This window comes from Cucurbita maxima, unplaced genomic scaffold (genome assembly GCF_002738345.1).
Source record: "Cucurbita maxima cultivar Rimu unplaced genomic scaffold, Cmax_1.0 Cma_Scf00094, whole genome shotgun sequence".
In the NCBI taxonomy this organism is placed as follows: domain Eukaryota; kingdom Viridiplantae; phylum Streptophyta; class Magnoliopsida; order Cucurbitales; family Cucurbitaceae; genus Cucurbita; species Cucurbita maxima.
In genome coordinates, this window is record NW_019272110.1 from 84,290 (window position 1) to 112,176 (window position 27,887).

The 27,887-nt window shown below is 36.0% G+C and overlaps 1 protein-coding gene across 1 annotated transcript; it reads right to left on the reverse strand.

Moving 5' to 3' along the window:
- LOC111472947 (potassium channel SKOR-like) lies at positions 1-27,055 on the reverse strand. The gene is made up of 13 exons (XM_023118539.1): positions 26,781-27,055; positions 25,970-26,194; positions 25,829-25,892; positions 25,346-25,685; positions 23,135-23,427; positions 18,040-18,120; positions 16,494-16,592; positions 15,667-15,888; positions 14,576-14,614; positions 12,083-12,208; positions 1,207-1,282; positions 565-859; positions 1-254 (listed from the first exon to the last, which is right to left on the reverse strand). The coding sequence occupies exons 1-13, from the start codon at positions 27,011-27,013 to the stop codon at positions 119-121; spliced, it is 2,229 nt and encodes a 742-aa protein (XP_022974307.1). The 5' UTR covers positions 27,014-27,055; the 3' UTR covers positions 1-118.
- Between the last annotated feature and the right edge of the window lie 832 nt (positions 27,056-27,887).

Consider the following 27,887-nt stretch of genomic DNA (forward strand, 5'->3'; position numbering starts at 1 on the left):
TAAAAGGAGCATGAACAACCAAACAAAAAAAAGGTAAAACATTATCACCAAAATATTTGTCTTGGGATAAGTAAAGATTTAAGTGATTTTAACGCATACATTTTATACTTACAAATGATCAATTAGTACCTTGAATCTCTTCGGATATATCAGAGTTGTTTTCAGATAACTGAAAAATTCTTGCAACTTCAAGTAGCCTGATCAAATTCTTATTTCCTCTGGTACGAGCTTCATCAAGCGGAGTATTTCCCCATCTACACATTATCCCATATAGTCTAAGATGATGAAAAATCAAAATAAAAAATGAAAATGCAAATGAACAAATGCATTATATGTGAGCTTTGATGAATAATGCCATTTTAATCCAAGTGATCATCGAAATAAGAATTCTTAGGTGAGTTAACTCCCAGAAGATCTCAAAGAGAAAGTGTCATTGTCAAAGATTATGAAGGTGGACATCAATGAAAGAAATACTTGTCTAATAACTTTGTCAGGGCATCTCTGAATAGTAGTAGCTAAATCACAGTCATAGCTTAGAATCAACGTAAATAGATCATATCATACCTGTCCGTTGCAAAAACACTGGCTCCAGCATTTAAAAGTACCTCTGCAAAAGGATACAAACCTTCTGAGACAGCTATGTGAAGTGGAGTCCGTTGATCATAGTTTCTAGCATTTGGATCAATGCCATTAGCCAGAAGTCCTTTCAGAAAACCCAAACCCCTTCTTGCGACAGTAGAACAAAGAAGTCCACCAGCATCATTAGCAACAATGGTTGCTCCAGCTTTGGCAAGTAAAGAAGCTACTTGCTCATGTCCATTCTGAATGGCTTCAAGTAAAGGCATGTTCCTAAACTTATCTGCATGCACCACACAAAATGACATGGGGCTACCAGTGAAATATATAGTCATGAACAAAGAAAGGAGATCGGGCTTAATGAACGGACCAGCCCTTAATATTTTCTTTTACCTTACAAAAAACCTTGTATTTATTTTGAAGTTAAAATGGATGTGCGGCTAAAAAGGGTTAGATTCGTTACTTCTTTCAAATTACAAAAATTTGGAACATACTTCATATAAAAGGGGGGGGGGTTATATATGACAATTGCTATAAAAAAAAAATGCAGGTAACACACAGATGAAACAACAAATGGACACATAAGGGAGACAAAAAAGAAACGGTTAGTATAGTAGTTCAAAAGCTCACCTGGAACATTAACTTTTGCTCCTTGTTCAATAAGAAAACAAACAATAGCTTCATATCCTTTCGATGCAGCAAAATGCTGAAAAAAGAACTCGTGTATTATGAGCACTATAATTGGATAAATAACAATTAAGGAACATGATAGGAATTGTACTAGTAGAGTTAGGAATATTAGTAGGATTTTAAGTGTATACGAGTAACTAGTTAAGCAGTTGTCACAGTAATTTGTTATAAATGAAGGGAGTGGAAAAAAAAAAAAAAACGGTAGACATTGATTTAGTTGATTTAGTCATCACCCAAGCTTCCCGCTAGATAAAGGATTATGAGCACAATTACTCATGACTTGAAGTTAGCAAATGTAGTATTTGCTTTGAAGATTTGGAGACACGGTTTATAAAGGAAAATGTTCAAATCTTGATGAACCACAAGAGCCTGAAAGACTTTTCAGGCCGAGCTAAACATGAGGCAGCACAAATGATTGGAATTGACTACGGATTATGATCCTTACTCAACACCATATTGTATCATGTAAGTCAAGGCAAATGTGGTAGCAGATGGCTTGAGCAGGAAGACAACTCACTCATTAATCCTAATTACCGAGCAAGTTTGTTACATATGGACTTAGAAAACCATGTCAATAGGGAGGGACATAGAAAACCATGCCAATAAATGACAGGTTTGTCAACAAGTAAAAACTTCGAGACAAAAATCAACAAGCTTAGTGTTGCAGTAGATGAGAAGAGATATCTATGAACTTCATTACAAAGTTGCCTAGGAATGTTAAAAGGCTTCCCAGGAATTTGGGTCATTATTGACCGAATCACCAAGTAAGCATATTTTCTTCCTAGAAGACCTACTTACTCTGTACAAAGTGGGCATAGTTGTATATGGAAGAGATGGTTAGGCGACATGGGGTGCCAATTTCAAATGTGTTAAATAGAAATACTCGCTTTACGTTCAATTCTTGGAGGAGTCTATAGAAGGGGATGGGTACACAGGTGAACTTTATCACCACCTTTCATCCCTAAACCAATGGCTAGAGAGAGCGATTGAATTGGACTTGCAAAGACATGTTACGAGCTTGTGCATTGAATTTGTAGGTAGTTGGGATATTTGTATGCACATGATGGAGTTTTACTACTACAATAGTTATCAAGCAACGATTGGGGTATGACACCTTTAGAAGCTCCTTATGGAAGAAGGTGAAAGTCCTCTATTTATTAGGACGAGAACCCAAGTTGTTGGAACTTAAGTTTGACCTCAAGAATGAATCAATCCAAAGGATTAGAGCTAGGATGTGAATTGCACAGGTAGGCAAAAGAGTTACACAGACAAAAGGCAAAGGGATTTGAATCTTGCAGTTGGTGGGCATGTGTTCCTAAAGGTAGCTCCAATGAAAGGAGCGTTGAGGTTTGGAAAGAAGTGGAAGCTAAGCTCATGATTTGTTAGGTTGCTTGATATCTTGGAATGGATCGGCCTTGTGGGTTATCATTTAGCTTTGTCATTACCTCTTGCTATAGTCCATGATGTATTCCATGTTTCCATATTGCATAAGTATATGGCAAATGTCATTACCTCTTGCTATAGTCCATGATGTATTCCATGTTTCCATATTGCATAAGTATATGGCAAACTCATCGCATGTAATTGATTAAGAAGCACATTGCTCGGATGAGAGTTTGAGTCATGTGAAAAGGTCCATACAGATTCTTGCAAGAGATCAGAAGGTTCTACTTAACCGATTGATAGCCCTAGTCAAAGAGGTCCATACAGATTCTTGCAAGAGATCAGAAGGTTCTACTTAACCGATTGATAGCCCTAGTCAAAGTCATTTGGTAGAGCCACCAGTTCGAAGAAACGAGTTGGGAGTGAGAGGACAAAATGAGAGGCAAATATTGAGAGCTTTTTTAAGGATTGAGAACTTTCAAAGACGAAACTTCATAAGGAGGGACCAATATAGTGTTCATGGAAAAGAAAACGAAAAAAGAAAACAAAAGCTTATTTAAGTCGTACATAATCCTAGGAGTCGGTTCAGTTTCATTCCCAACTTGGCAGCACAACTCCCTGGCTCAACTCTCTCTTGCTTGCCCGATCTCTTTCGTGTTTGGCTGGTTTAGGCCAAGCGAAGGATCATCCACTCTCAGATGCATTTTCGCCTGCACCATTGTCCTCTCATTTTTGCTTCTTACTCGTTCTGACAGTTTTTCACTGTTGATTGGTTGGAAGTTCCAGTTTAGGTGAGTTTTTGCTTCTTACTCGTTCTGACAGTTTTTCACTGTTGATTGGTTGGAAGTTCCAGTTTAGGTGAGTTTTCTTGTTTTTGTTAGATTCATGTGAGTTTGTTGGTATTTTAAGCATAACTTGCGAATTTTTGGGTCTCATTATAGGAACTGCACAACATTTGGACACTTGAACAACATTGGTGGTGAGTTGAAGAGAAACCAGCAAGGATTCAAACTCTTTCAAGATGAGGAACCTTTTGAGTGATTTTGGGTAGCTTGATTGGATCTGTTACTTGGACCTTTGGGTAAGAACATTTGGATTTTTATAATGCATGCATGGTTGATTGTATGTAATTTAGCGTGATGATCTGTTTAAGAACATTTGGATTTTTATAATGCATGCATGGTTGATTGTATGTAATTTAGCGTGATGATCTGTTTAAGGTATAGTATGTTTTTTTAAATATGTGGTTTGCTTAGTGGTGCTGCCAAGCATATGATGTGGAGAGGGGTCTGATTACACAATGAACGAATAGCGGATAGTTAGTGGTGCTGCCAAGCATATGATGTGGAGAGGGGTCTGATTACACAATGAACGAATAGCGGATAGTAGGGGTTCTAGCATGTTTAAAAGCCTTAGATAAATGTATCTAAATCCTAGTTTGTAAGACATTACCTTTCGTTACATGTTATATATGTTTCCATATATGTTTTTATAAGGTACAGTTGCTAGAAGAATCTGCAAGACGGTTGCCAACTAACCTTTAGTGGTGCATGGTCTTACATGAATGGCTCCATAAATATAATAGTTGGTGATCAAGAATGATTTTATGAAGTTCTGGGTTGGAATAGGCCCAACACGACTAGACTGTTGCCAACTAACCTCTAGTTTGTTTCTTCTTACCAGGTTGTCCCGTCCCACACATGCACCTAGACTGTTGCCAACTAACCTCTAGTTTGTTTCTTCTTACCAGGTTGTCCCGTCCCACACATGCACCACAGTTTGTACCATTTAGGAATAGGTAAAGTGTCCTTTAGACACAATGTTTTCGTATTTTTCAATTAAGGCCATTATATACAGACACATTGGTGTATATTTATTGTCAGGACTTTGCATGTGTATTCAGTACTATGGGCATAGTTTCAGCCTTTAAGTGGGGTTACTTCCTAAATATATTTTTATTCACCCATGTTACTTTTCTTTTTCTTTTCAGATGGTGCATAAATCTACAAGGGGTGTGGCAATGACATTCAGTCTAAAGGCCATGGTGATGGACAAGCTCATCATGTTACTTACACCATGCTCAGCGTTGCAGTAAACCACTCTCAACGCTTAAAACATGCGCGCAAAAAAAATTTCATACACCATGCTCAGCGTTGCAGTAAACCACTCTCAACGCTTAAAACATGCGCGCAAAAAAAATTTCATTAATAGCGTCTCAATGCACTACCAATAATAGTTGGCTTGTGTATGCTTTATGGTTTTTTCAAAACGATATTACTTGCATGATAGACTCTAGAATAAAAGAAACAAAATTAATTAGGGGTAAGCATCTCACATATTCAAATTTGTTTGTGTATCCTCCCTGGTTAGTGTTGTTATTGAGTTAATAATGAAAGATATTGTGCTGGGTTAATAAGATTAAGAAGGGATTGTGATGCTTGTTAGAATCAATTGAATTAGGGGAATTAAACTTGTCAAGACTTTTTTTTTCGAATAAGTAGATAAAGTGTTTGGTTACTTTTTTTTTTCAATTGAACTGGGTTATTTTTGTAAATCCAAGATCAAAACTACAATTGGATGAGACTATACCATGAATCGGAAACTTCGGTAGGATTGAATTTTTTTTTCTTGCTTTTATTTCCTTTTGTTTTAATTCATCTTAATTTACAAAACAAATTTTCTCTCGGGAATTAATCCATTCCTAACTTTCTTAACCTAATTAGTGACGTCACCCATGCATGCATAAGTCATAATGCTGATATTTATATTAAATAACCTTGAAATAAAGTCATGGTCTTACAGAAATAGTTCAAAATACGAAATTTAACATAACTCTGAAAAATATAAAGGGGAAGTATCCCGATGCAAATAACATACAAACATGCATGAGGTTGTATGAATTACGTTACATGACATAATATTTAATACCGTTCATTTCCTTTATACATTTCATACTATAACTCATTTATACATGGCAATATTTCTCAATCCATTACATGTAAGAGTACATATCATCCATAGCATTTCATGGTAACAGTATAATGGATTACATGCATACGTGGTAAACATTTCCTAACAATTCAAGAATACATAAATGTTGCATAACCTAGAGATTTCACATACAATATGGTGCATGTAAGGGCCACAGGGCATGCGTAACAGTGTAATGGATTACATGCCGACGTGGTAAACATTTCATAACAATTCAAGAATACATAAATGTTGCATAACATAGAGATTTCACATACAATATGGTGCATGTAAGGGCCAATTCAAGAATACATAAATGTTGCATAACATAGAGATTTCACATACAATATGGTGCATGTAAGGGCCACAGGGCATGCGTAACAGTGTAATAGATTACAAGCATACGTGGTAAACATTTCATAACAATTCAAGATACATAAACGTTTAACAGTGTAATAGATTACAAGCATACGTGGTAAACATTTCATAACAATTCAAGATACATAAACGTTACATAACATAGAGATTTCACATACAATATGTAAGGGCCACAGGACATGCGTAACAGTGTAATGGATTACATGCATACGTGGTAAACATTTCATAACAATTCAAGAATAAATAAACGTTGCATAACATAGAGATTTCACATACAATATGGTGCATGTAAGGGCCACAGGGCATGCATAACAGTGTAATGGATTACATGCATACGTGGTAAACATTTCATAACAATTCAAGAATAAATAAACGTTGAATAACATAGAGATTTCACATAAATATGGTGCATGTAAGGGTCACAGGGCATGCGTAACAGTCTAATGGATTACATGCATACGTGGTAAACATTTCATAACAATTCAAGAATACATAAACGTTGCATAACATAGAGATTTCACATACAATATGGTGCATGTAAGGGCCACAGGGCATGCGTAACAGTGTAATGGATTACATGCAGACGTGGTAAACATTTCATAATAATTCAAGAATAAATAAACGTTGCATAACATAGAGATTTCACATACAATATGGTGCATGTAAGGGCCACAGGGCATGCGTAACAGTGTAATGGATTACATGCATACGTGGTAAACATTTCATAACAATTCAAGAATACATAAACATTGCATAACATAGAGATTTCACATACAATATGGTGCATGTAAGGGCCACAGGGAATGCACCATCATTCATTAAGCTAACACCAACAGTAAGGTCACTTACCTGGTTGGCCTTGATCAAAGTTACTCACGATAAGATAATCGCCTCGATACTACAACTCCAACACCTAACTATTCCTTATAAGATTCCACATAACATGCTTAGGGTTTATTCAAGCTAAACATCATGTTTAATTACCAAAGTAGGCCCCTAAACTAATCTGATTTGTTTAATAAGAGTCATACTGACCTCAAATGGCTTAAAAAAGGTAAAAAAATTGGTGTCAAAGGGGTTGAAAACCTAGGAATTGGTATATTATATATATATTGAGCCGTCAAGCCGAGGAAAGGATGGAGTCGAGCCGATGAAGCCGAGAATGCCGAGTCGACGTTACGTACGTGAGCGAGCCAGGAAAGGATGGAGTCGAGCCGATGAAGCCGAGAATGCCGAGTCGACGTTACGTACGTGAGCGAGCCGAGTCGCGTCTGCGCGCATGTGCGAGCCAAAGGCATGCGTTTCTTCTGGGCGCGAATCGTGTATCCACTGGACTTGGGACAAAACAAAAGTCGTGAGCTAGACAGTGAGCCATTTTACGCTAAGCGTGTATCCACTGGACTTGGGACAAAACAAAAGTCGTGAGCTAGACAGTGAGCCATTTTACGCTAAGCTGCTGGGTTGGTCCGAGACAGATTAGATTTGGGTCGTGAGCATTCTGGGCAAATTGGTGAGGACCAAGACACATCCGGGTTCACGTGAATGTGGACCCAGACCTGAATGTATCTTTTTCCTCACCCGAAAGCAATGCAACCCTAGTTCGTTTACCCCTTTCTGATTCCAACAAGACATGGAACAATTCCGATGTCGATTCTCTTTGCTTCTGCCGCAGTTCTTCCTCCGAAGACTTGTGCGGCAACTCCATACAATCTTACAACTCGAAACCCCCATATATCAACACCGATTTCACGAATCTTCGTGAAGCAAACTCACTCGATTTCCCTTTCAAAATACTCTCAGTTTTTCTCTCTTAGATGCAGTTGTTACATTTAGAGGAAAATCAATTGGGTAGATGCTGAAGAGTTCGAGAAAAGTGAGGTTTAAAGGGTCTATGGGGTGTTTCAAACATGGTAATAATTGTCTCATAAAAAATCGTGCATTTTCCAGCGAGATTAAATGTTGTACTTAATTATTATTATTTTATTTTTAGAATATGAATCGTTACATTATCCCCCTTTACCCTTAAAAAAGATGGTCGTCCTTGAAAGTGTTTGTACCCAGAAGCAACTCTAGATACTTCTCTCTCATCTCATCCTCTCGTTCCCACGTAGAGTTTTAATTTTGTGAGCCAAGATCCTCAACGGTTTTTCCTCATAGCTTAAGTCCTCTGCTACATCAAAAGCCTCATAATCCATCACATGTGTGGGATTAGCCATATACTTACAAAGTACAGATACATAAAACACGTTTTGTTGGCTGAGAGAGTTAGTGGTAAGGCTAATCTATACGCAACGGGTCCAATCCGCTCCAAAATTTCAAAAGGTCCTATAAAGCGTGGACTCAGTTTACCTTTGTGTCCAAACCTTAGGACACCTTTCATTCAGGCCACCTTCAAGAACATCATGTCGCCCACTTCAAACTCTAGATTCATTCGTCTTGACTCTGCATAACTTTTCTGTCTACTCTGAGCAGTACACATTCTTTCTCTGACACCTTTCATTGGGGTCACCTTCAAGAACACCATGTCGCCCACTTCAAACTCTAGATTCCTTCATCTTGAGTCTGCATAACTTTATGTCTGCTCTGAGCAGTACGCATTCTTTCTCTGATCTTTTGCACTGCCTCATTTGTGACTTGGACGAATTCGGGACCCACCAATTCACATTCCCCTACCTCATCCTAACACAATGGTGTCCTGCACCGTTTTTCATATAACGCCTCATACAGTGTTAGGTCAATTATTGCCTGATAGCTATTATTATAGGCAAATTCTATGAGATCAATTTCAAATCCCAACTTCCAGCGAAGTCAAATACACAAACACATAACATATCTTCTAGAATTTCGTTCAAAAGTTCTATCTGTTCGTCCGTCTATGGGTGAAATATTGTAATGAAATCCAGGCGAGTACTCAATGCTTTCTGGAGTCCGCGCCAAAACGCTGAAGTAAACATGGGTCTCATTTTGATACAATTGACACAGAAACTCCATGCAATCTGATAATTTTCTTCATGTACAATTGTGCCCAATTGTCCATTGTGTAAGTGGCTTTACCGGGAAGGAAATGCACTGACTTAGTCAATCTGTCCATCACACATATGACCGTGTAACCCTTCAACATTCTTGGTAGTCCTACTATGAAATCCATGGTAATATTCTCCCATTTCCATTCGGAAACGATTCAGATTCCAAAAATAAAATAATAATAATTAAATGCAGCATTTAATCAAGCCAGAAAATGCGCAATTTCCAGCGAGACAATTATTACCATGTTTGGAACGCTTGATAGACCCTTTAAACCTCTTTTTTCTCAAACTCTTCCGCATCTATACAATTGATTTTCCTCTGAATGTAACAACTGCGTCTGAGAGAGAAAACCCGAGAGTATTTTGAAAGGGAAATCGAGTGAGTTTGCTTTGCAAAGATCCATGAAATCAGTGTTGATATTTGGGGGTTTCGAGTCGTAATATTGTATGGAGTTGCTGCAGAAGTCTCTAGAGGAAGAATTGCAACAGAAGCGAAAAGAATCGACATCGAAATCGTTGCGTGTCTCGTTGAAATCAGAAAGGGGTAAACAAACTAGGGTTGCGCTGCTTTTGGGTGAGGAAGAAGATACATTCAAATCTAGGTCCACATCAACCCAGATTCGTCTCGACCCTCACCAATTTGCCCAAAAAGCTCACGGCCCAAATCCAATCTGTCTCAGACCAACCGAATAGCTCAGCGTAAAACAACCCACTGTCCAACTCACGACTTCTGTTTCGGCCCAAGTCCAGCGGGTACACGATCCGCGCCCAAAAGAAACGGGCGCCTTCAACTCGCATGTGCGCGCGCAAATGTGACTCGACCCGCACGCGTACGTAACATCGGTTCAGCATCCTCAGCTTCGTCGGCTCGGCTCCGTCTTTTCCGCGGCTCGGCTTGGCTTGTTGGCTTGGAGTCTTGGCTTGGCGGCTTGGTATATGTATAATATACCGATCCTAATGTTTTCAACTATTCTAAAGCCATTTTTGACATTGTATAAGCCATTTGAGGTCAGTATGACTCTTATTTATCAAATCAGAATAGTTTAGGGGCTTACTTTGGTAATTAAACATGATGTTTAGCTTGAATAGTTGTGAATAGACCCTAAGCATGTTATGTGGAATCTTATAACAAATAGTTAGACGTTGGAGTTGTAGTATTGAGGCGATTATCTTATCGTGAGTAACTTCGGTCAAGGCCAACCAGGCAAGTGACCTTATGGTTGGTGTTAACTTAATGTATGATGTATGATGGTGCATGCCCTGTGGCCCTTGCATGCACCATATTGTATGTGAAACCTCTATGTTATGCAATGTTTATGTATTCTTGAATTGTTATGAAATGTTTACCACATATGCATGTAATCCATTATACTGCTACCATGAAATGAATTGAAATGCTATGAATGATATGTAAGTCTTACATGCAATGGATTGCGAAATGTAGCCATGCATATATGTTGCATAAATGAGTTATGATATTAAATGTATAAAGGAAATGAAAGGTATTAAGTATTTTGTCATGTAACGTAATTCATGGGACCTCATGCATGTTTGTACGTCATACGCATCGAGATACTTCCCCTTTATGTTATGATAGTATGGGCTCGAACATTCGATATTTATGTTTGCCATGATATCATGCGAGCCTTTTCTTTTATGTGGTGTCCAGTGACATGTAATACGTTGTGCCCGACCAAGCCAGGCCCAGGGGTACGTATACGAGCTTGCTAGTGGGCCCATGTGCGCATACGTGGTCCATGTATGGGGAAGTACCATACATCCAACCCTGCCTGGATTTGAAAAGAGTCTAAGGCTATGTAAAGTTTAAGAAAGATAGGTCCCACTCATGTTTGCATGTGTATTGCATATCTAACCCCAATAATGGGGTGAATTACTGAGTATTTTAAAAAATACTCAAGCCACGTGCTACCATAATTTTTCAGGTAAAGGCAAGGCTCCCATGCACGGATGACGGTGGATGATGTAAAGACCATGGAAGATGAAATGTGGGCATAATAGGGTAGTAGATGTTTGTTTGAGTTTTATTTTAGAAATGAACGTTTGCATTTAAATTTCTGGTCTTAGTTGTTAAATGTTTTTCTGTTATGTTAAATTTCGTATTTGTAAGACCCTGACTTTATTTCAAGGTTATTTAATATGAATTTTCACATTATAACGTGTACATGCATAGATGACGTCACTAATTAGGTTAAGAAAATTAAGAAAATTAGGAGCGTTACATAATTCAATTCAATTTGAGATATCAATTTGGCTCCACTATTCCTACAAGTCAGTCAAATGAGTTTATTTGGCGGCCCTCTAAAACTGACCACAAGCAAAAATTTCATCGACTACAAGTCAGTCAAATCAGTTTATTTGGCAGCCTCTAAAACTGACCACAAGCAAAAATTTCATCGATGGTTTTAAATTGGCAAGTGGCTTATTAAACATTCACCATCCCTTTTTGGTGGACGACACCATTCTCATTCTTCCATCGACAAATGGGCCTCGAACCTTTTCAAGGTTGTCCAAGTGTTTTTAAGAACTTTTCTTTTTCAAATTTGCTTACAACTAAAATGAAACAAGTCGCTAACAATCTTGACTATGGAGTTTTTCCATTCGTATATGCTAAAACTTGATGACTTCTGATAAGATATTGCAGCATATTTTGTAGAGACAACTCAGAAGAGTACACTCTTCTGGTAAGATCTGGAAGTTCTAAATATGTCGTGTGCTTTCACATGAGCAGACAAAACAAGCTGGGATTCCAAGGATGATCTCAATGATACCATGATGGAGATGAGTTAAAAGTAATTATATATCCCTGATTAGTTGCTGATAAGAAAAATCTAGCAAAAGCAAACAAACAAAAATGCCTATGGCTAGTTCGCAAAAAATTATTGTCAAGCAAGATATATAATCATGCAGAGATTCAAATAAGGAAAATATATATAATGGTAATACTACATAAATTCTACTCTAAAAAATTTTATTCTCAACCATATTAATTAGAACGTAATAAAAGAAGATAGAGATAACTCGGCTAGAAGAAACCATACCAGAGGCGATCTTCCATCATAATCTGTTTTATTGGGATCTGCTCCTGCTTTAATCAACCGTTTGAGTTGATTTAGATCCCCATCATGAGCAGCACAGTTGACCTTAATGGCTAACTCAAGTTCACGTCAAAGAAGAGATTATAATTGTGGCATAGAATTAAAAGTTTAATAGCTTAAACAACTAACTTTTAAATTCCAAAAATAGATGGGAAAAATTACTGACCAAGCTGGACTTTGATTCAACCAAGCATGAACATTAGTAACCTCCTTTGAATAAATATTATTTTAATAATAATTAAATTTTTAGAACAAGGTATGGAACCTTTAAAAGAAGTAAGGAAAAGAAACAGAAAATGTACCAAGTTACGATCTCCCAAAAGGGAAGGAAAGAAAAGCAAAAATTAAAATGCTGAATCTAACGAGGGGATATAAAAGCATCCCAATCAAAACAAAGATCATTGAAAGAACAGTGATCAAGTACGGATGATAAAGAACTCTAATGCAAAGATTTCACTTGAGATTAAACCAAACATCACAGGAAACGTAATGATCAAAAAAGGATAATAAAGAACTCCAATGGAAAGATTTGAATTAGGCTAAATAAAACTGCTTAAGCATTCCAATTAAAACCAACATCATTGAAAGAGTAATGATCAAATAAGGATGATAAAGAGAATGGGAATATAGAAGTTTAAGGAAGATAGCATGCTTCATTGTCTTATTCCTCTATCGAAAGAAATAACCAAGTTAGTTAAAACCCAATACTACCCCCTCAAGCTGGCTTAAAAATCAAGAATTTCTATCTCGAAAAGTATAGAAAATATATTGGGGGTTAGAAGAGCTTTTGTGAAGATGTCTGCTAGGCTGATCGAATGGGCTGACTTTATAAAACGAGAAACTACTTTGTCACGGATGAAGTGGCTATCCAATTCTATGTGTTTGGTTCTCTCATGGAAAGTTGAAATTGTTTCTGTATACTGCAGCCTGGTTATCACCAAACAAAAGAGGAGGAACAAAACTAACAGTTGAAATTGTTTCTGTATACTGCAGCCTGGTTATCACCAAACAAAAGAGGAGGAACAAAACTAACTTGTAAATCGGTGGATTGCTTCCTGGATTTCCATGACCAGAGCATCTCCCAAAAAAAGTAGAAAACTGTAGAATATTTCTGAATATCTAAGAAAGAAGCCCAATCGTTATTGTAAAAAATTTAATTGAAATTTTAAAGAAGCTAGAAAGTAGAGGTCTTGTCTAGGTGCACATTTAAAGTACTGTAGCAATTAATGTGCAGCTTCAAGACGAGATTGGCAAGGGTTTTCCACGAATTGATTCAATTTGTTGACAACACAGGTACTATCATGTCATGAGAGGCTGAGATATAAAGGACGACCAACGTAACTAACCTTCAATAGACCATAAGATCACTTAGCAGTTAGATCCTGAAGCATGTAACTTAAAAGTTTGATCAAGAGGAGCAGGGATTGGCTTATATCCAAGGAGACTAGATTTTTCTAAATGTTCCAAAGTGTAATGCCGTTGTCAAATACAAAGATCCCGAGAAGGCCTTGCAAGTTCAAGATTGAGGAAATACTTAATATCACTAAAGTCTTTTAGACTAAATCACGCATTAAAAATATTTGTGAGTTGTTGAAATCCTTGAACATTGGGCTGACAACAGACGAGTAAAGCGATAAAGGATGAACCAAATCCTTGGGTAACAAGAGAGTAATCATGATGTAGGGATATACCTCCCTTTCTCTATGTTTTATTTATTTTAAACGAACCAGGCTATTTAATTAGTTCTTGAAGTTGTCTTTACGACCTCAGTTTGTTTGGAGATTTGTTAGTTTGTTGGACTTCCTCTAATGTATATATTTGTCTATGCTTGTACTTTGAGACAACTTATTCCATTCTTAATAAAATTGCTGAACTTAATACATCAAGTGGTATTAGAGCGAATGCCAAGAGCCATTTCTTGGATCTGCTCGAGTACAATATGGCCTCTATCGAAGTGGAAGCCTCCCCACTTTGAAGTTTTAACATTGAAGAATTTGAATAATCAGGGGAGGACAGAAACTACAACTTTGAATACCAAGATCGTAAGGAAAGATTACCAAGAAGGAAACAAAACGATGTTCCTAAATTGGGTAAAAAACATGGAGGGTTTCTTCAAATATGCCAACACATTCAACAACAAGAATGTTAAATTGGTAGGCTTCAATCTCAAGGTGGGGCCTCGACATGGTGGGATCAATTGCAAAACAATAGATGGTGCTATAAAAACAACAATCAAGCAATGGCCTAAGATGCTCTGTTTGATGAAGAAGTGGTTTCTCCCTATCAATTATCGACAAATCCTAGAACAACAAATAACCACAATGCAAGCAATAAGGACGTTCTATAATTGATTATACCTTATTGGAAACAAAAGAACAAAAAATCTCAAGATTTTTAATGGTCTGCAAGATGACATCAAAGAAGTTGTATGCCTACATCCCCTTTCCTAACTTGCAGATTCGATTGCATTGGCCACTAAAATTGAGGAACAAGATAAAGTGAAGCCCATCAGAACATATCAAAGGAGGACTAATTGGGATAAGCAACAACAAGCTCATGGAGAAGTACAATCAAGCCCACAAAACATTCCATCAAGTAAGCTCTTCCACATTCAACCAACAGGGCAAAATGGATGAGCACGCAAGCAAGAAAACACCTCAAACAAAGATTTGTAAGGTACAAATTCTAGGAAAATTTCTAACCCTTATAACCAGTCATCTCTTGGGAAATGTTTTAAGTGTAGGCAACAAGGACATAACTCTAATGAATAGCATCCAAGAAGAACCTTGGCCACACAACAAGAGACAAACGAAGAAAGTGACCTCAACAGGAGTGAGGCATTTAGGTAATAGGAGTTAAAGAGGGAGGGAGAAACACTGCAGTGTGGACACAAAAGGGGAAAGGTTAGCACCATTGCCAAAAAAGGGGAAAAAAAGGCATCTTGAAGATAGGAACGAGAGTTGGGTGATTAAGGGAAAAAATGATTCAAGTGGGTTGAGGATGTGAGCTAGGCTTTCAATTCCTCTTTTATTATTATTATTTTCCTAATTTCTTTTAGTAGGAAGCTTCATTGTTGGCTTAGTAAGATGTGAGTTGGATTGAGAAATTATTTAATTTTATTTCATTTCTATTTTTTTAAAATTTGTATCATTTAAAAAATACGTTACTTAATTATTAACCATTAAGCTAAATAGATAATTAATATATTACATTGTCGAAAAAAATTTTGATACCTACAAAAGTATTGGTTATATTAGATATTGTAAAACATGTTGTATATGACCTGCCAAAATTTTAATAAATAAATTCTTGATAAACGTAATTGTAAATATGGATCTAAATTATATGTCACATCTACTTTCACTGTAAAAAATATACTAGTTTCTTTTCTTTTAAGAGGAAATCTAACTTCAATTGCAACCACATTTTTCATACATAATAAAATTGTGTTTCAGCTTTTGTAACCAAAATAGTGGATATAAATTGAGTAGAAGAGTGACAAATACCAAAAAGGCAAGTTTACCAACCTCAAGGGCATTGTCTAAGATGATCTGTCCATCTAAAAAGTGTAATTCCAAGGTTTCTTTAAATGACAGTTTATCGAGTTGCAAGATCTTGGAAAACTCACGAACCCGAACATGGTAGGGATGAGGAGAATTGCAAAGGAAAGAAATTTCACCAAATGAGCTATATGTTCCAAGACCCCTAATTAACTCTTCATCTTCAGTATCCCAGTTTTCAACTTCCTCCTGTGAATAAGTCTAAAACAATAAATAGATATACGAGAACAAACATAAATCAGACAGTCTTTGGAAATAGAGCCTTTCCTAGATTGATTCCAATTAATTTGTACGAAAGATAGGTTGTTTCACAAAAGAAGCAATCATGACAAGCAAATATACTAATATTCAACTAATGAAATCTCTACTTTTGCATGCAACAAATATTAGGCAATACAAGGATTTTTTATCTCACATCTATTTGAGCATTTTTTTCCTATACAATGGTACTTTATGATTGCATTGTTGGCATAGATCTAACAACCGAAGTTAACAAGCATGTGTTTTCAGCAACAAGAGCATGATAAAAGATATATTTATAAATTTTAAGTTGATAGAAATTGTAGGCTATTTAACAAAGGATAAATACTTCGCTGAAATATTCTCCTGACATAAATAAACGCCACTAAATCAGAGCTCAAGTGACTAGTGACCAACAAATTACCACCTAGAAGTTATAAAGCAATATAAAAAGCTATTTTTGTTTAAATAAATAACTGTGAAAGCTCTTGGAAGATTAGGCACTAATTAAAAAATGCACAAAGAGATTGAAACTGAAAGACTGGAATTCGTACCAATTCACCATGACATACAACATAGAGTTGGTCAACTAAGTTTTCACGTTCAATAATCATTTGTCCAGGGAAAAAAGCCTCTTCACGAACTTTGGTTGCCTGGTACAGGAGAAGAATGAAAATAATAAATTAACCATGAAATAAGCATGAGCTTTCTTTCCTTAGGAATGATTACAACTTTTTAATTCATAGAAAGGTTCTATTGGTCGTTCTTTTTTTGTTTAAACGGCTAAGATGTCAGATTAATTGCATACTTGGGTAGATTGAAATTCGAGTAAAATATCAAGGTTGCCAACATACTAGAAATTTAGAGCTATGGAAATCGATGATAGGAAATGACTCTTGTCTTTTAAGAAAGCCTTCACCAGGACTAGTGGGGGAAGGGAAAACAAAAAACCCTAAAGTTCATACACACGTCAAGCTTTGTTCAGTTTACACCGTATAGTATATGGGTGTGTTGACCATTAATGGCCTCCAAGCTATCAAGAATAGGAAGAATCTTCCCGAATGAGTTGGAAAACATTTTTGTACGGTAAAAAGTGAACGAGATTTCCTGTTAATTATGTGAAGAATCTATCTTTTTTCAGGAGAAAAAAATCAACTTATACCTTTAAACTTCGCATGTTGTATCAATAAAAATCCTAAATTAATAATTGTATCAATTAAAACCCTAAAATTAACTTGATTGCATTAAAATCAACTCGGAATTACCTGACTAACATTATTTTTCTACCAATATCCTACTGAAGTACCAAAACTAGTTTTATTTGATTCATCCTTGATCTCGATAATATCATTGTTTGACAATAAACCACAATCGGGTCCTCTTTCAGCTCAAGATATTGTTGCTGGTTCTTATGCCAAGGGAGAACTTTTTGAACTTCATCTGAAGGACGAAAGGAATACGATACAAAAATGTAAATTGAAGTGGTTAAAAGAAGATGAAAATACCAGATTTTTTCATAGATATTTGGTAGCAAGGAAGAGAGATTTTGATTTTGGAATTATGCCCATCCGAGGGTGTGTCTTTATTATCCTATAGAGAAATAGAAGCTGACAACTGTTGAAATTTGGGCAGCACTTAAAAGGTCATGGTAATTATCCTATAGAGAAATAGAAGCTGACAACTGTTGAAATTTGGGCAGCACTTAAAAGGTCATGGTAATAACAAGGCATCGAGTTTAGACAACTTACTATTCATCATCATGGTCATTCGAATTCAACCCTTAACAAGAATTCATTTGTTTAGTACAGAAGAAAGAGCCTATAACTTTCCTCAAAGATTTTCAGCCAATTAGCATGACTTCTTCCATTTATAAGATTATTGCCAAGGTGCTAACTAGAAGATTAAAGAAAGTAAGTAATGCTTCCGATATTCATCACTCATAGTGCATTCATTGAAGGATGTGGATTCCTAATTTGATTAGGAGACAACAAAATAGCCTTGAGAAAAAGTTAGAGACAACGTGTACAACTAAAAAATAGCCCCAAGAAAAGAAAAAAAAATTGTTCATCATTATGAGATAAAGATTATTAATGAACTTACAATTCGTTTTATGAATCCCTGAGAGCAACCTTTGAAAAGAGAGACTTCCTTAATGTATGGCTCGTACAAATTCTGGGATATCTGCAACCAACACACACAAATAATAATAAACACACGCATCAAATACTACAAAGACATCCATTCAATTGTACCAATTACGAGTAATCAAGAGTTTTGTTTGTTTCTTTTTATAAAAAACATTTTATTGATGAAATGAAATTAAAAAATTGGGGTGGTAAAACTCTGGAATTTACACACAACATTTTCAATGGGTTACGAGAGATGATAGACTATAGCTACAAAAATATGGAGACAACTTACACCATGTTAGAGCCAAAAGAGAGAGATTCAGAAAAAAAAAAAAACTTCAAAAATGTCACCCCTTATCTTTGAAGAGTCACAAATTCCTTTTGATTCCTATAGACCAGTGCCCTAGAGAAATTGAGACAAAGGATCTTGTGGGAAAAGGGTGGGTTATTCCCTGAATATAAAATGTTAGTTTTATGCCAAAGTTTAGAAAGATATTTCTTAGTTATTTTATTTTCATTTCTTAAAATTAAATTTTATTCTCCATGATTTAAGAGATTTAACAGCACGACATTCTCCCTATTATTAAAGGATTTAGTATCTCAGTTTGTGGACTGTTTTCCAGCCGTGATGCATATTTATTAGGTTGTAATTCTGAAAAGTAAATTCAAGGAGAACAATAAATTTCCCTCTCTAAATTCTTCATGGTATAAAAGCAGGTTCTGTGCTAAAATGACTATTTTCTTCTTTCTGCCTTGATCCATCTCTTTATGTCTAAATATGAAGAACAAGGAGATAACTTCCACCAAGACTGTTGAGTTATGAGTTTTTTTAATTTTTTTTAATTACATTCAGTTTTTTCAATTTGATGTGTTTCTTTTTTAAAAGTTAGATATGACATTTCNTTTTTTTTTTTTTTTTTTTTTTTTTTTTTGTGTGTGTGTGTGTGTGTGTAAGTTTTGTGATATTAATTATGTTCTAAGGATGAACTTTCACGTGAGTTTATGTTACCAATTTTTTTCTACTTCAATAGAAACTTATTCATCTATTTGATTTTACCCTCTCATGTTCCATTTTCTCTCTTTATTCAACAAATATTGAGACATCGATTTGACTATTGCTTCCGCAATATCTTTTTTCATTATTTACTTTTTTCTCAATCAATTGATCAATACTGTCCAACTATGATCTCAGTTCCAACCTTAGTCACGATCCCCAAACTGTTCGATCAACCTCTAGTCGATTCAGTCTGTTCATGTTCATCTGTGGCCGAGGGAAAGATGAACATTTTGGTGAAATTGTGGCTCCAGAAACAACAGACTCAAAATTCAGACCATGGAAAATGAACAATCACCTTGTTATGACTTGGTTGATCAATTTTATAATTCTGGAGGCGGGCAAAAATTTTATGCTTCACAAAACTGCAGAGGACATTTGGGAGGCTATAGAAGAAACCTACTCAAGGGCGGATAATGTGTTTGAATTATTTGAGGTTGAAACAAGATTGTATGATTTAAAGCAAATGGAGATGAATGTTACTCAAGATTTCAAGGTTCTCACATGGTTTTGGCTCCAATTAGATCTTTATGAAATCTACTCGGTAGAAGTAAGATTTCAAGGTTCTCACATGGTTTTGGCTCCAATTAGATCTTTATGAAATCTACTCGGTAGAAGTGCTCTGACGATGGTGCAACATTCAAGCACATCACAGAACAAAAAAGGACCATGCTCTGTGCTTGGTCTAAACAAGGATCATGAAGTGAAAGGAAGATGGCAATCAAGCCCTTTCCCAATTTGAGAGAAGCTTTGGTAGAAGTCGGAAGAGAAGAAAGTTGGAAGAAACTGACGTTGGCTGAGAATAAACCTGTGGAAAGTTAAGACATTTTTCACTCATAATTCTCACCCTCAAAATAGATGAGGCAAAGGAAGTATAGGTTTTCGAGAATGATTTAAGTATGTCTAGCAAACGTATGGCAAGATCTCGATTATTATCGACTATTCGAGATGAAGTGCACTGCAGATACCGTAATTTATTGGAGTAGGCTGTCTATGACTTTTAGGCAGCTTTGACCAAGTTTGAGTAAAAATCACCAAAAAGGAAGAAACATTGTCACTAAAAGAAACAATTTCCCTTATTCGTGTAGCAGAGAACAAATGAAGTCTTATGCTTGACAAACCACTCAATGTAGAAGCATCGGCCTTCACTGTAGAGAGAGAATGAACCCGAGGATTAATCAAAGACTCCACAAGTATGTCAAGAGTGCCAGTTTGGCAAGACAGATGTGTTGTCAATATCAAAAATAGTGTTATTGATTGAAGTGAGGCTCCTTGAGTTTCAAGTGTCATGTATTGACATCGTGAAGGGGAGGCTTATCCATAAAAAAACCAAGAACTAAGCTCATTTGCCAAAGGCTTGATAATACTTAGGCAGACAAAAAGACATTCAAATGGTGTACCAAATAAGGTGTCTTCCAAAGAGTTATTACCATCACAGGATAATGCTATTGGCTGCTAGCAGAGAAGCCAAGGGATCAGTGTAACATCTGTCAATCAAGTGTCAAGTGAGCATTGATAAGTCCATGTGGATGCATAATGTGGCTAAGTTAAGGGCCAATTTAAGAAAAGAAACAGTGTTAAGAGTGGACAATCAAGACTAAGAGAGAGAAGTAACTTGAGAAAATTGATTGTTTGCCCGTGGAAGTGCTCTAAAAGAAATGAACACGAGAGAGGGAAGTAATCAAGAAAATTAGTTGTGTTCCCGTGTAAGTGTTCCAAGAGAAGTGAGCACAAGAGAAGGAAGTAACTCAAGAGAACGGGTTATTTGCCCATGGAGTGCTCCAAGAGAAGTGAGCATGAGAGAGGCAAGCAACTATCCTTAAACCATTTCCACATGTCTAAGGAGGTGGCTTCACAGGAAGTTGTCAAAACCAAAATTTGTTCATGATGGAGCACCAAGCTGAATATAAAGACAAGAAGAGAGAAGTTGCAGCAAGACCAGAGTGAAGCACCATTTGCAACGTTTGCCACAAGAGATGGTTAAGTTGAGAATAAAAAATATTTGGGGGCTAGCAAGAATAAAAAATATTAATGGGGCTCGCTGGTCTGTAACGTTCTTTAATGATCACACCAAAACTACTTGACAATTCTTCTGAAGGAAAAATCCAATACATCCTCAAGTTTTCAATTCTTTCATACTATGGTTCAAAAGCAATTCTAACAGAAAGCCCAAATGCTTCAGATAGATAATGCCAAAGATTATTTTATCTCCAATCTTGGTCCATATCTCACTTCCCAAGGTATTATCTATGCTAGTTCATGTGCAGGTACTCCACAACAATATCTGAGAGGAAAAATTGGCGCCTACTTGAAGTTAATTGTGGCTTAATGTTTTCAAACGTACCAATATACCTTAGGGGGAAGCCCTATTGACTGCCACATATCTCAGAAACGGTATGCCAAGTAGAGTATTGAAATACAAACACCTCGACAAGCATTACTACAAGACTATCCTCACATTCAGAAATTTTCAACAGACTTGCCACTTAAAATTTTTGTTGTACATTTTTTGTTGACATTTCTCCAGATCATCATTCCAAACTAGGTCATAAGTCCTTGAAATGTATTTTTACTGGTTATTCCTCAGACCAAAAAGGATACAAATGTTACTCTCGGGTCACCAAGAAAATTTACAATAAAATGGAGGTCATATTCTTTGAATATCAACCTTTTTTTTACCCAAACTACCATTCAGGGGGAGAAAGTAAATGCATGGCAGAATTGAGACCTTATTCTTCCAGAACCAATGCTCGTGTCTGTTCCTCCTGTTTCTTTGAGTCCAGAGCCAGAACCCTCTGTTTTGACTCTTCCCGTGTCCAATTCAGTGCCTCGAGTGTTCAGTCCTACGTCTAAACCTTAAAAACAATCTGAACTTCATGTTTACAGTAGAAGAAACCCTATAGAGAGAAGATAAAACACCACCATTCCCTTTCAAATTTTCAAATCACTTAAACTAGTTCTCATGCCGATGATGATTAGAATAGTAAGAACGTTATCACACCTCATAACCCCACAACTGATAACCATGATCAACCCATAGCTCACAGGAAAAGGGTTAGACAATGCACAAACCACTCGATTCAAAAGTTTCTTGCCTATGGAAAACTCCTTCAAGACTGCAGGGCATTTTTATCAAATTTGGACAGCACTCAAGTACCAAATATAGTTTGGATGCTGCTTTGTTATTCTTAGATTGATCACTGCACCAACTGGATGCGAATAATGTATTTCTAAACAGAGACTTAGAAGAAATCTACATGGATATTCCACCCGGCATAAGATCAATGTCTACTAGTGGATTGGGTGCAAGCTATAGAAATCCTTATATGGTTTGTTGCAGTTCCCTCAAGCATGGTTTGACAAATTTGCTAGAGAGCTTATGTCCAAAGTGAAAAATATCATATCACAAGGGAGATTAAGCTGTCCTTAACAACACAAGCACCAAGAAAGATACCACCACATATTGTATCGCTTTAGAAATAAAACACCCACGCACAAGAAGATAAACCCAAGTCAAAAGGAAATACCTAACCATATGCGAGAAACTCACGCATTGGATTGAAACTCCAATAATTTTGAACAAGCAAAACATTAAAAACTCAAACAACAATACTGAAAGCTGGTTAAAAAGGTTTGATCGGCAATGAAGGCCAATCAAAAAAAGCATCAAGGCTTTGATACCATCTCAGTGATAAGAAAAATATTCCTTCTTGCTTGAAAAGATGATACAAGGTTATTCTAAATACAAATTACCAGGAAAACGGAATAGGAATGAAAGAAAACATACAAGGAAAAAGATATCTAGATCTCGCAATCACTTAGGAGATAATTACAAATAAGGAAATACAAATAAATACACAATATATATATATATATATCAAAGACTGTCCTTATTCCTCAATAAATTAATACGGAAGTAAATGAATCAAGTAATGCAATAAAGCATAGAGCATGATTAAATTTCCAGTATTGATTTTCAGCTATATCTTAGACTAACACAGGATTATAATACCTTGGCACGAATTGAAGCTGGAATATCTTGAAGAACACCAAACTCAGAGGAGTGGCAGTACTGTAATTGAAGATGATCTTTGATGTCTTTACTTAATTTCCTATTGAGCTTATTTTTATTCACGTATTTAATAACATCCTTCATTTTATCTCTAAACTTTTCTGTTTTTGATCCTTTTACTATCAATGCTGCCATGTTACCAAGCAAATAAGAACCAAGAATCATATCAAAGGAGACAAAAATCATGATAAAAATCATTTCCCTGACATTGACTGCATGTATGTCACCATAACCTGCGAACATGAAGCAGAAATTAGGAGGAAAAGAAGCTTGAAATCTAGTACAAGTAACAAAAAACCATCATAAGAAAGTGAAGAATAATAAAGTGTAATGCTCTCATTTGCAGATCTGAGAATTTGATAACAACAGAGCGATGTGGCTATTGCTCTCGGAACCTACCATGAAAGTTGGAGGTGACTAACCAATACATTTAAAGGAAGAGATAATGGCTGTTTCAAATGAACACAAAGCTTATACTAATACAACTGACTAATTTTAACAAACAGAAAAGGGCTAAATAAAGACATTACCCATGGAAAAAATCAGGCCAGCTTCTAAGAAGATCCACCATGCACTAACGGAATGTTCCAACATATGAACATAAGACTAATACCAATGCACTAAGGAATGTCTTCAAAGCTTGGAACACAATACCCAGTAATTCCATATCTTTTTTCTTTCCCCAATCGTTCAAGTTAAACCAATTCATTTTTAAGTAAAAAGACATTGTTTATTTATGCATTTGGCTTTGCTATTTCAATTACCAGATTTCAGTTTTTTCTTTACTATCGACGATCTCTAAAAAACAATTATTTCAAGTTTTTGGATATTATTTTTCATTTGCTACTACTTGTAATTCGATGGGCAAAATAAGGTAAATAGCCTTTTAGAATATTGCTTTTGTAAAAAGAAAAAAGTAATGTGAGGAGGGGAATCCAGCCCAAATTTAATTTGATTTGTGATAAGCCTCCAATTACGAGGTGTAACCTAGGAAGAGAGGAAGAGTTGGTTAGAGTCACCCTCAACCTTGGTCAGTCCAATCCAAAAAGTGTATGTCCAAGTTCAGTCCAGACATAAATCAAGCTGACCCAACTTTTAATAGCCAAGCCTATGACCCAACATTTGAACTTGGACACAATCTATCAAAATTTGGGTCAAGCTTGGATCGGACTTGAGCTGACTTATTGGATTATCCCATTAAATAAAGATTTTTTAAAATTATTTTTAAATTTTCTTTACTAAATGTTATTAAAATATATTAGAATTATATTTCTTATGTAATGATGTTATGTTAAAGTTTTGGTGGTTTTTATTACCTTGATTATCAACAACATCAGTAATTCTACCACTAGTATGTGGGACTCTGTTGGTGGTTTTTATTACCTTGATTATCAACAACATCAGTAATTCTACCACTAGTATGTGGGACTCTGTAAAGCTCCTTGTTGTAAATTTTGGTATCCTAACTTTTTGCAAATTTGTAATTATATCAATAGAGTCCAGTAGGAGCGGATGGTGAGGCCAGGTGCGTAAGGGAATTTCAAGTCATAGTTCCAATCAACTTGCCAACACTTTAGCTCCAGTGAGGCCAGGTGCGTAAGGGAATTTCAAGTCATAGTTCCAATCAACTTGCCAACACTTTAGCTCCAATATTTGATTCACATTTATAGAAGTTGGAGGTGCCAATCTTCGAAGGAACGAATCCAAATGGTTGGTTGCATAAAGTAGCAAGGTCTTTTGTAATCAATAGGTATGTATACCAACACATCTCAAAACCCCTCTAGACAACTCTTCCTCTCTTCCTAGCATACACCTTTGTAATTGGAGGCCTATGATCAGTTTGATTGACCCCTTTGGGTGGAATCAAGTATCTGCAAACCAGTTTAATTTGTCCATTATTCCAAAACATCCCTTAACCCAATCTATCCCCATCCGACCTCTGTTCAACTGAAGCCATATTAACATACATCATGCCAACAGAAGTACAATCTATCCCCATCCGACCTCTGTTCAACTGAAGCCATATTAACATACATCATGCCAACAGAAGTAATTGAAATTAACATACATCAAAGAAACAAGGCATATCACGTAATGGGATAGTTAATTCAAAAAATATAAAGATAAAAATGAGAAAGAGAAGACTCTTACCAACAGTTGCCATAGTTACAACAGCAAAATATAATGATGTGATGTAACGCTTCCAAAGATCAATTTCTCTAAAGTTTGAATAGCTATAGTCCCCCAACTTTAGGCTTCCTATCCAGGTGTACCCTTCTTTTGACGGAGGTAGAGTAGTAGCAAGATAGTAGAAAATACAGGCAGCTGTATGAGTACAATAAAGCTCCACAACAAAAAGCTTCGCAATTCTTGTACCGAGGTAATTTATTCGTATATCCTTCTCCAATTTCTCAAAGAATTCAGTAACTCTTAAGGCTCGACTTAGCCGAATCCATAGTAAATATCTCACAAGCTCCTTCTTACCAGAAGCCTACACACGGTACCGGTAGGTAGAGGGATGAATACATGAAATCAATCAAATTACTAACCCCTCCTGGGAGGTGGAAAAGGGCTGAGAATATTGCTTAGATGCATCATACTTGGAGCAATAAAATTTTATCATTGAAGCCATACCTTGTAGATAGCGTCCCAGGGCATACAACCCATTAAGTCAACCACAAATCGAGACTTCAAATATCTGCAGTTGTAAAATTTGTATTTCTATCACAAACAGATTAAACATTGTGTTGTGAGAACAGAGATTGACTGACAGACCTGATAGCGATGAGATTACGGTCGTAGACAAAGCGGTAAGAATGCGAATCGCGATAGGCAACACAAAAGTGAACAGCGATATCGATGAGAAAGGCGATCTGGCCGGCAACGTCGAGGAGGAAGAGATTCTTGGGGAGACCCCTGAAGAATCCGAATTCCAGTGGCGTAAAGAAGGAAGAGTACACAGCCCATACCAAAATGAAATGCGTCCAAAGAACGTATCGCCTGCATTAAACGTAAACCCCATTTTCTTCTCAGTTCTTTTCAGATTTCGTTTCTGCTCTGAATCCCGTCGCTCAGACGGATTGCTTCAGTGCATCATCGTGCATGGATTCCACCAGCCCTTAATTTTTGTCATCAAAAATCCTCCAACGGTTTCTTTCTACTATTTAAATAAATAAATAAACCTTTTGATAAATGTTTTTTATTTCTATTTTCTTTTAAGTAATTACGAGAAATAAAGTGACGTTTTGAAGAGAGAAAAAATAAAAATAAAAATCTAAAAAAAAAAAAACATAAAAGATAAATGTTATTTAGAGAATATTTTTAAAATGTTTTTTAAATTTGAAAATCAAGAAAAAACTAAAGTTAAAAAAAAAAACATTTACTCCCTCAAATAGTAATATATTTAAATTTATCATAAAGTTCGTAATATTTTCAAAACAAGTATTAAAAAACTTTAAAGCAACGATTTGAATCTCAAAATGTGATATTTGGACAGGAAAGGAGTAGATTTAAACACAATTAAAATTTCCATTTTTATCGAATAAAAATATGTATGATAACAAAAAAAAAAAAAAAAAAGTAGTACCAGTTATGAGGATGAATGACAATTTGACTTAGAGATCTGAAGTTTGCGCTATTGTTCTTCCCTGCATCTCTCGATCTCTCGCCATTTCTAGTTGATGAATCGAGATTCAGTAGTGTTAGTTTTCTTTTCCACCAGGATGACTTGAAATCTCCGTTATCATTGTAATCGTCGAGTTCTAGCTTTTGTTTTGAAAAATCTTCTTCCATCTCTCCTTCTATTTCCCTTCCCATCATTTCATCCAAACGCAACCATTTAATATGTTATTTACTTTAACTCCTCTAACTTAGAGAATGGAATAATATTTATTGAATTGATGAGTAGTAGCGTTGGCTTACTTTTGTTCACAAAACATAATACGTAAAGATTAAAAGAGAATATTTAGAAGATAGAGCATATTATAAAAATACTTTTTTAAATTCCATCATTTGAGAATTTTGGTAACTTCACATTCACTCTCTTCAAAACTCTTTTTATCATTTTTTTACTTTTTATCTCAAAACCCTAACAGACCCTTTTTATGCTTACAAAAATTTGATACTGTATTGGTTACCACGTACTTGGTTAAAATAAATGAAAATACAGACTTTCCATGATATTATCCACTTTGAACATAAGCTTTCATGACTTTATTTTGAGCTTCCACAAAAAGGCCTCATACAATAGAGATAATATTCTTTGATTATAAACTCATAATCATTCTCTAAATTAGTTAATGTGAAACTTTCATCCAACACCTCCTCTCGAACAAAGTACGCCTCTCCTTAATCGAGGCTCGACTCTTTCTTTTGGAGTTTTAGTCATTTTTTTTACTATGTCTTCGAGCCTCACAATACTTTTGTTCAATATTTGAGGATTCTATTGATATGATTAAGTTTAGGGGCATTGAACACAACTCTCCACAATGGTATGATATTGTCAACTTTGAGCATAAGCTCTCATGGTTTTGCTTTGGGCTTCCCCAAAAAGCCTTGTACCATTGTGAAGAGTCGTGTTCATCTAACATGGTATCAGAGTCATGCTCTAAACTTGACCATGTCAATAGAATCTGAAGAGTCGTGTTCATCTAACATGGTATCAGAGTCATGCTCTAAACTTGACCATGTCAAT

What these genes read in the sequence shown, in the direction of transcription:
- LOC111472947 (XM_023118539.1), bottom strand. Translation starts at nt 27,013, where the DNA reads ATGATGGGAAGGGAAATAGAAGGAGAGATGGAAGAAGATTTTTCAAAA. An exon ending in GTCATTCATCCTCATAACTG is followed by an intron (nt 26,195 to 26,780) that starts GTACTACTTTTT and finishes CGTTTAATGCAG; the next exon opens with GCGATACGTTCTTTGGACGC. An exon ending in TGTAACTATGGCAACTGTTG is followed by an intron (nt 23,428 to 25,345) that starts GTAAGAGTCTTC and finishes TCATGTTCGCAG; the next exon opens with GTTATGGTGACATACATGCA.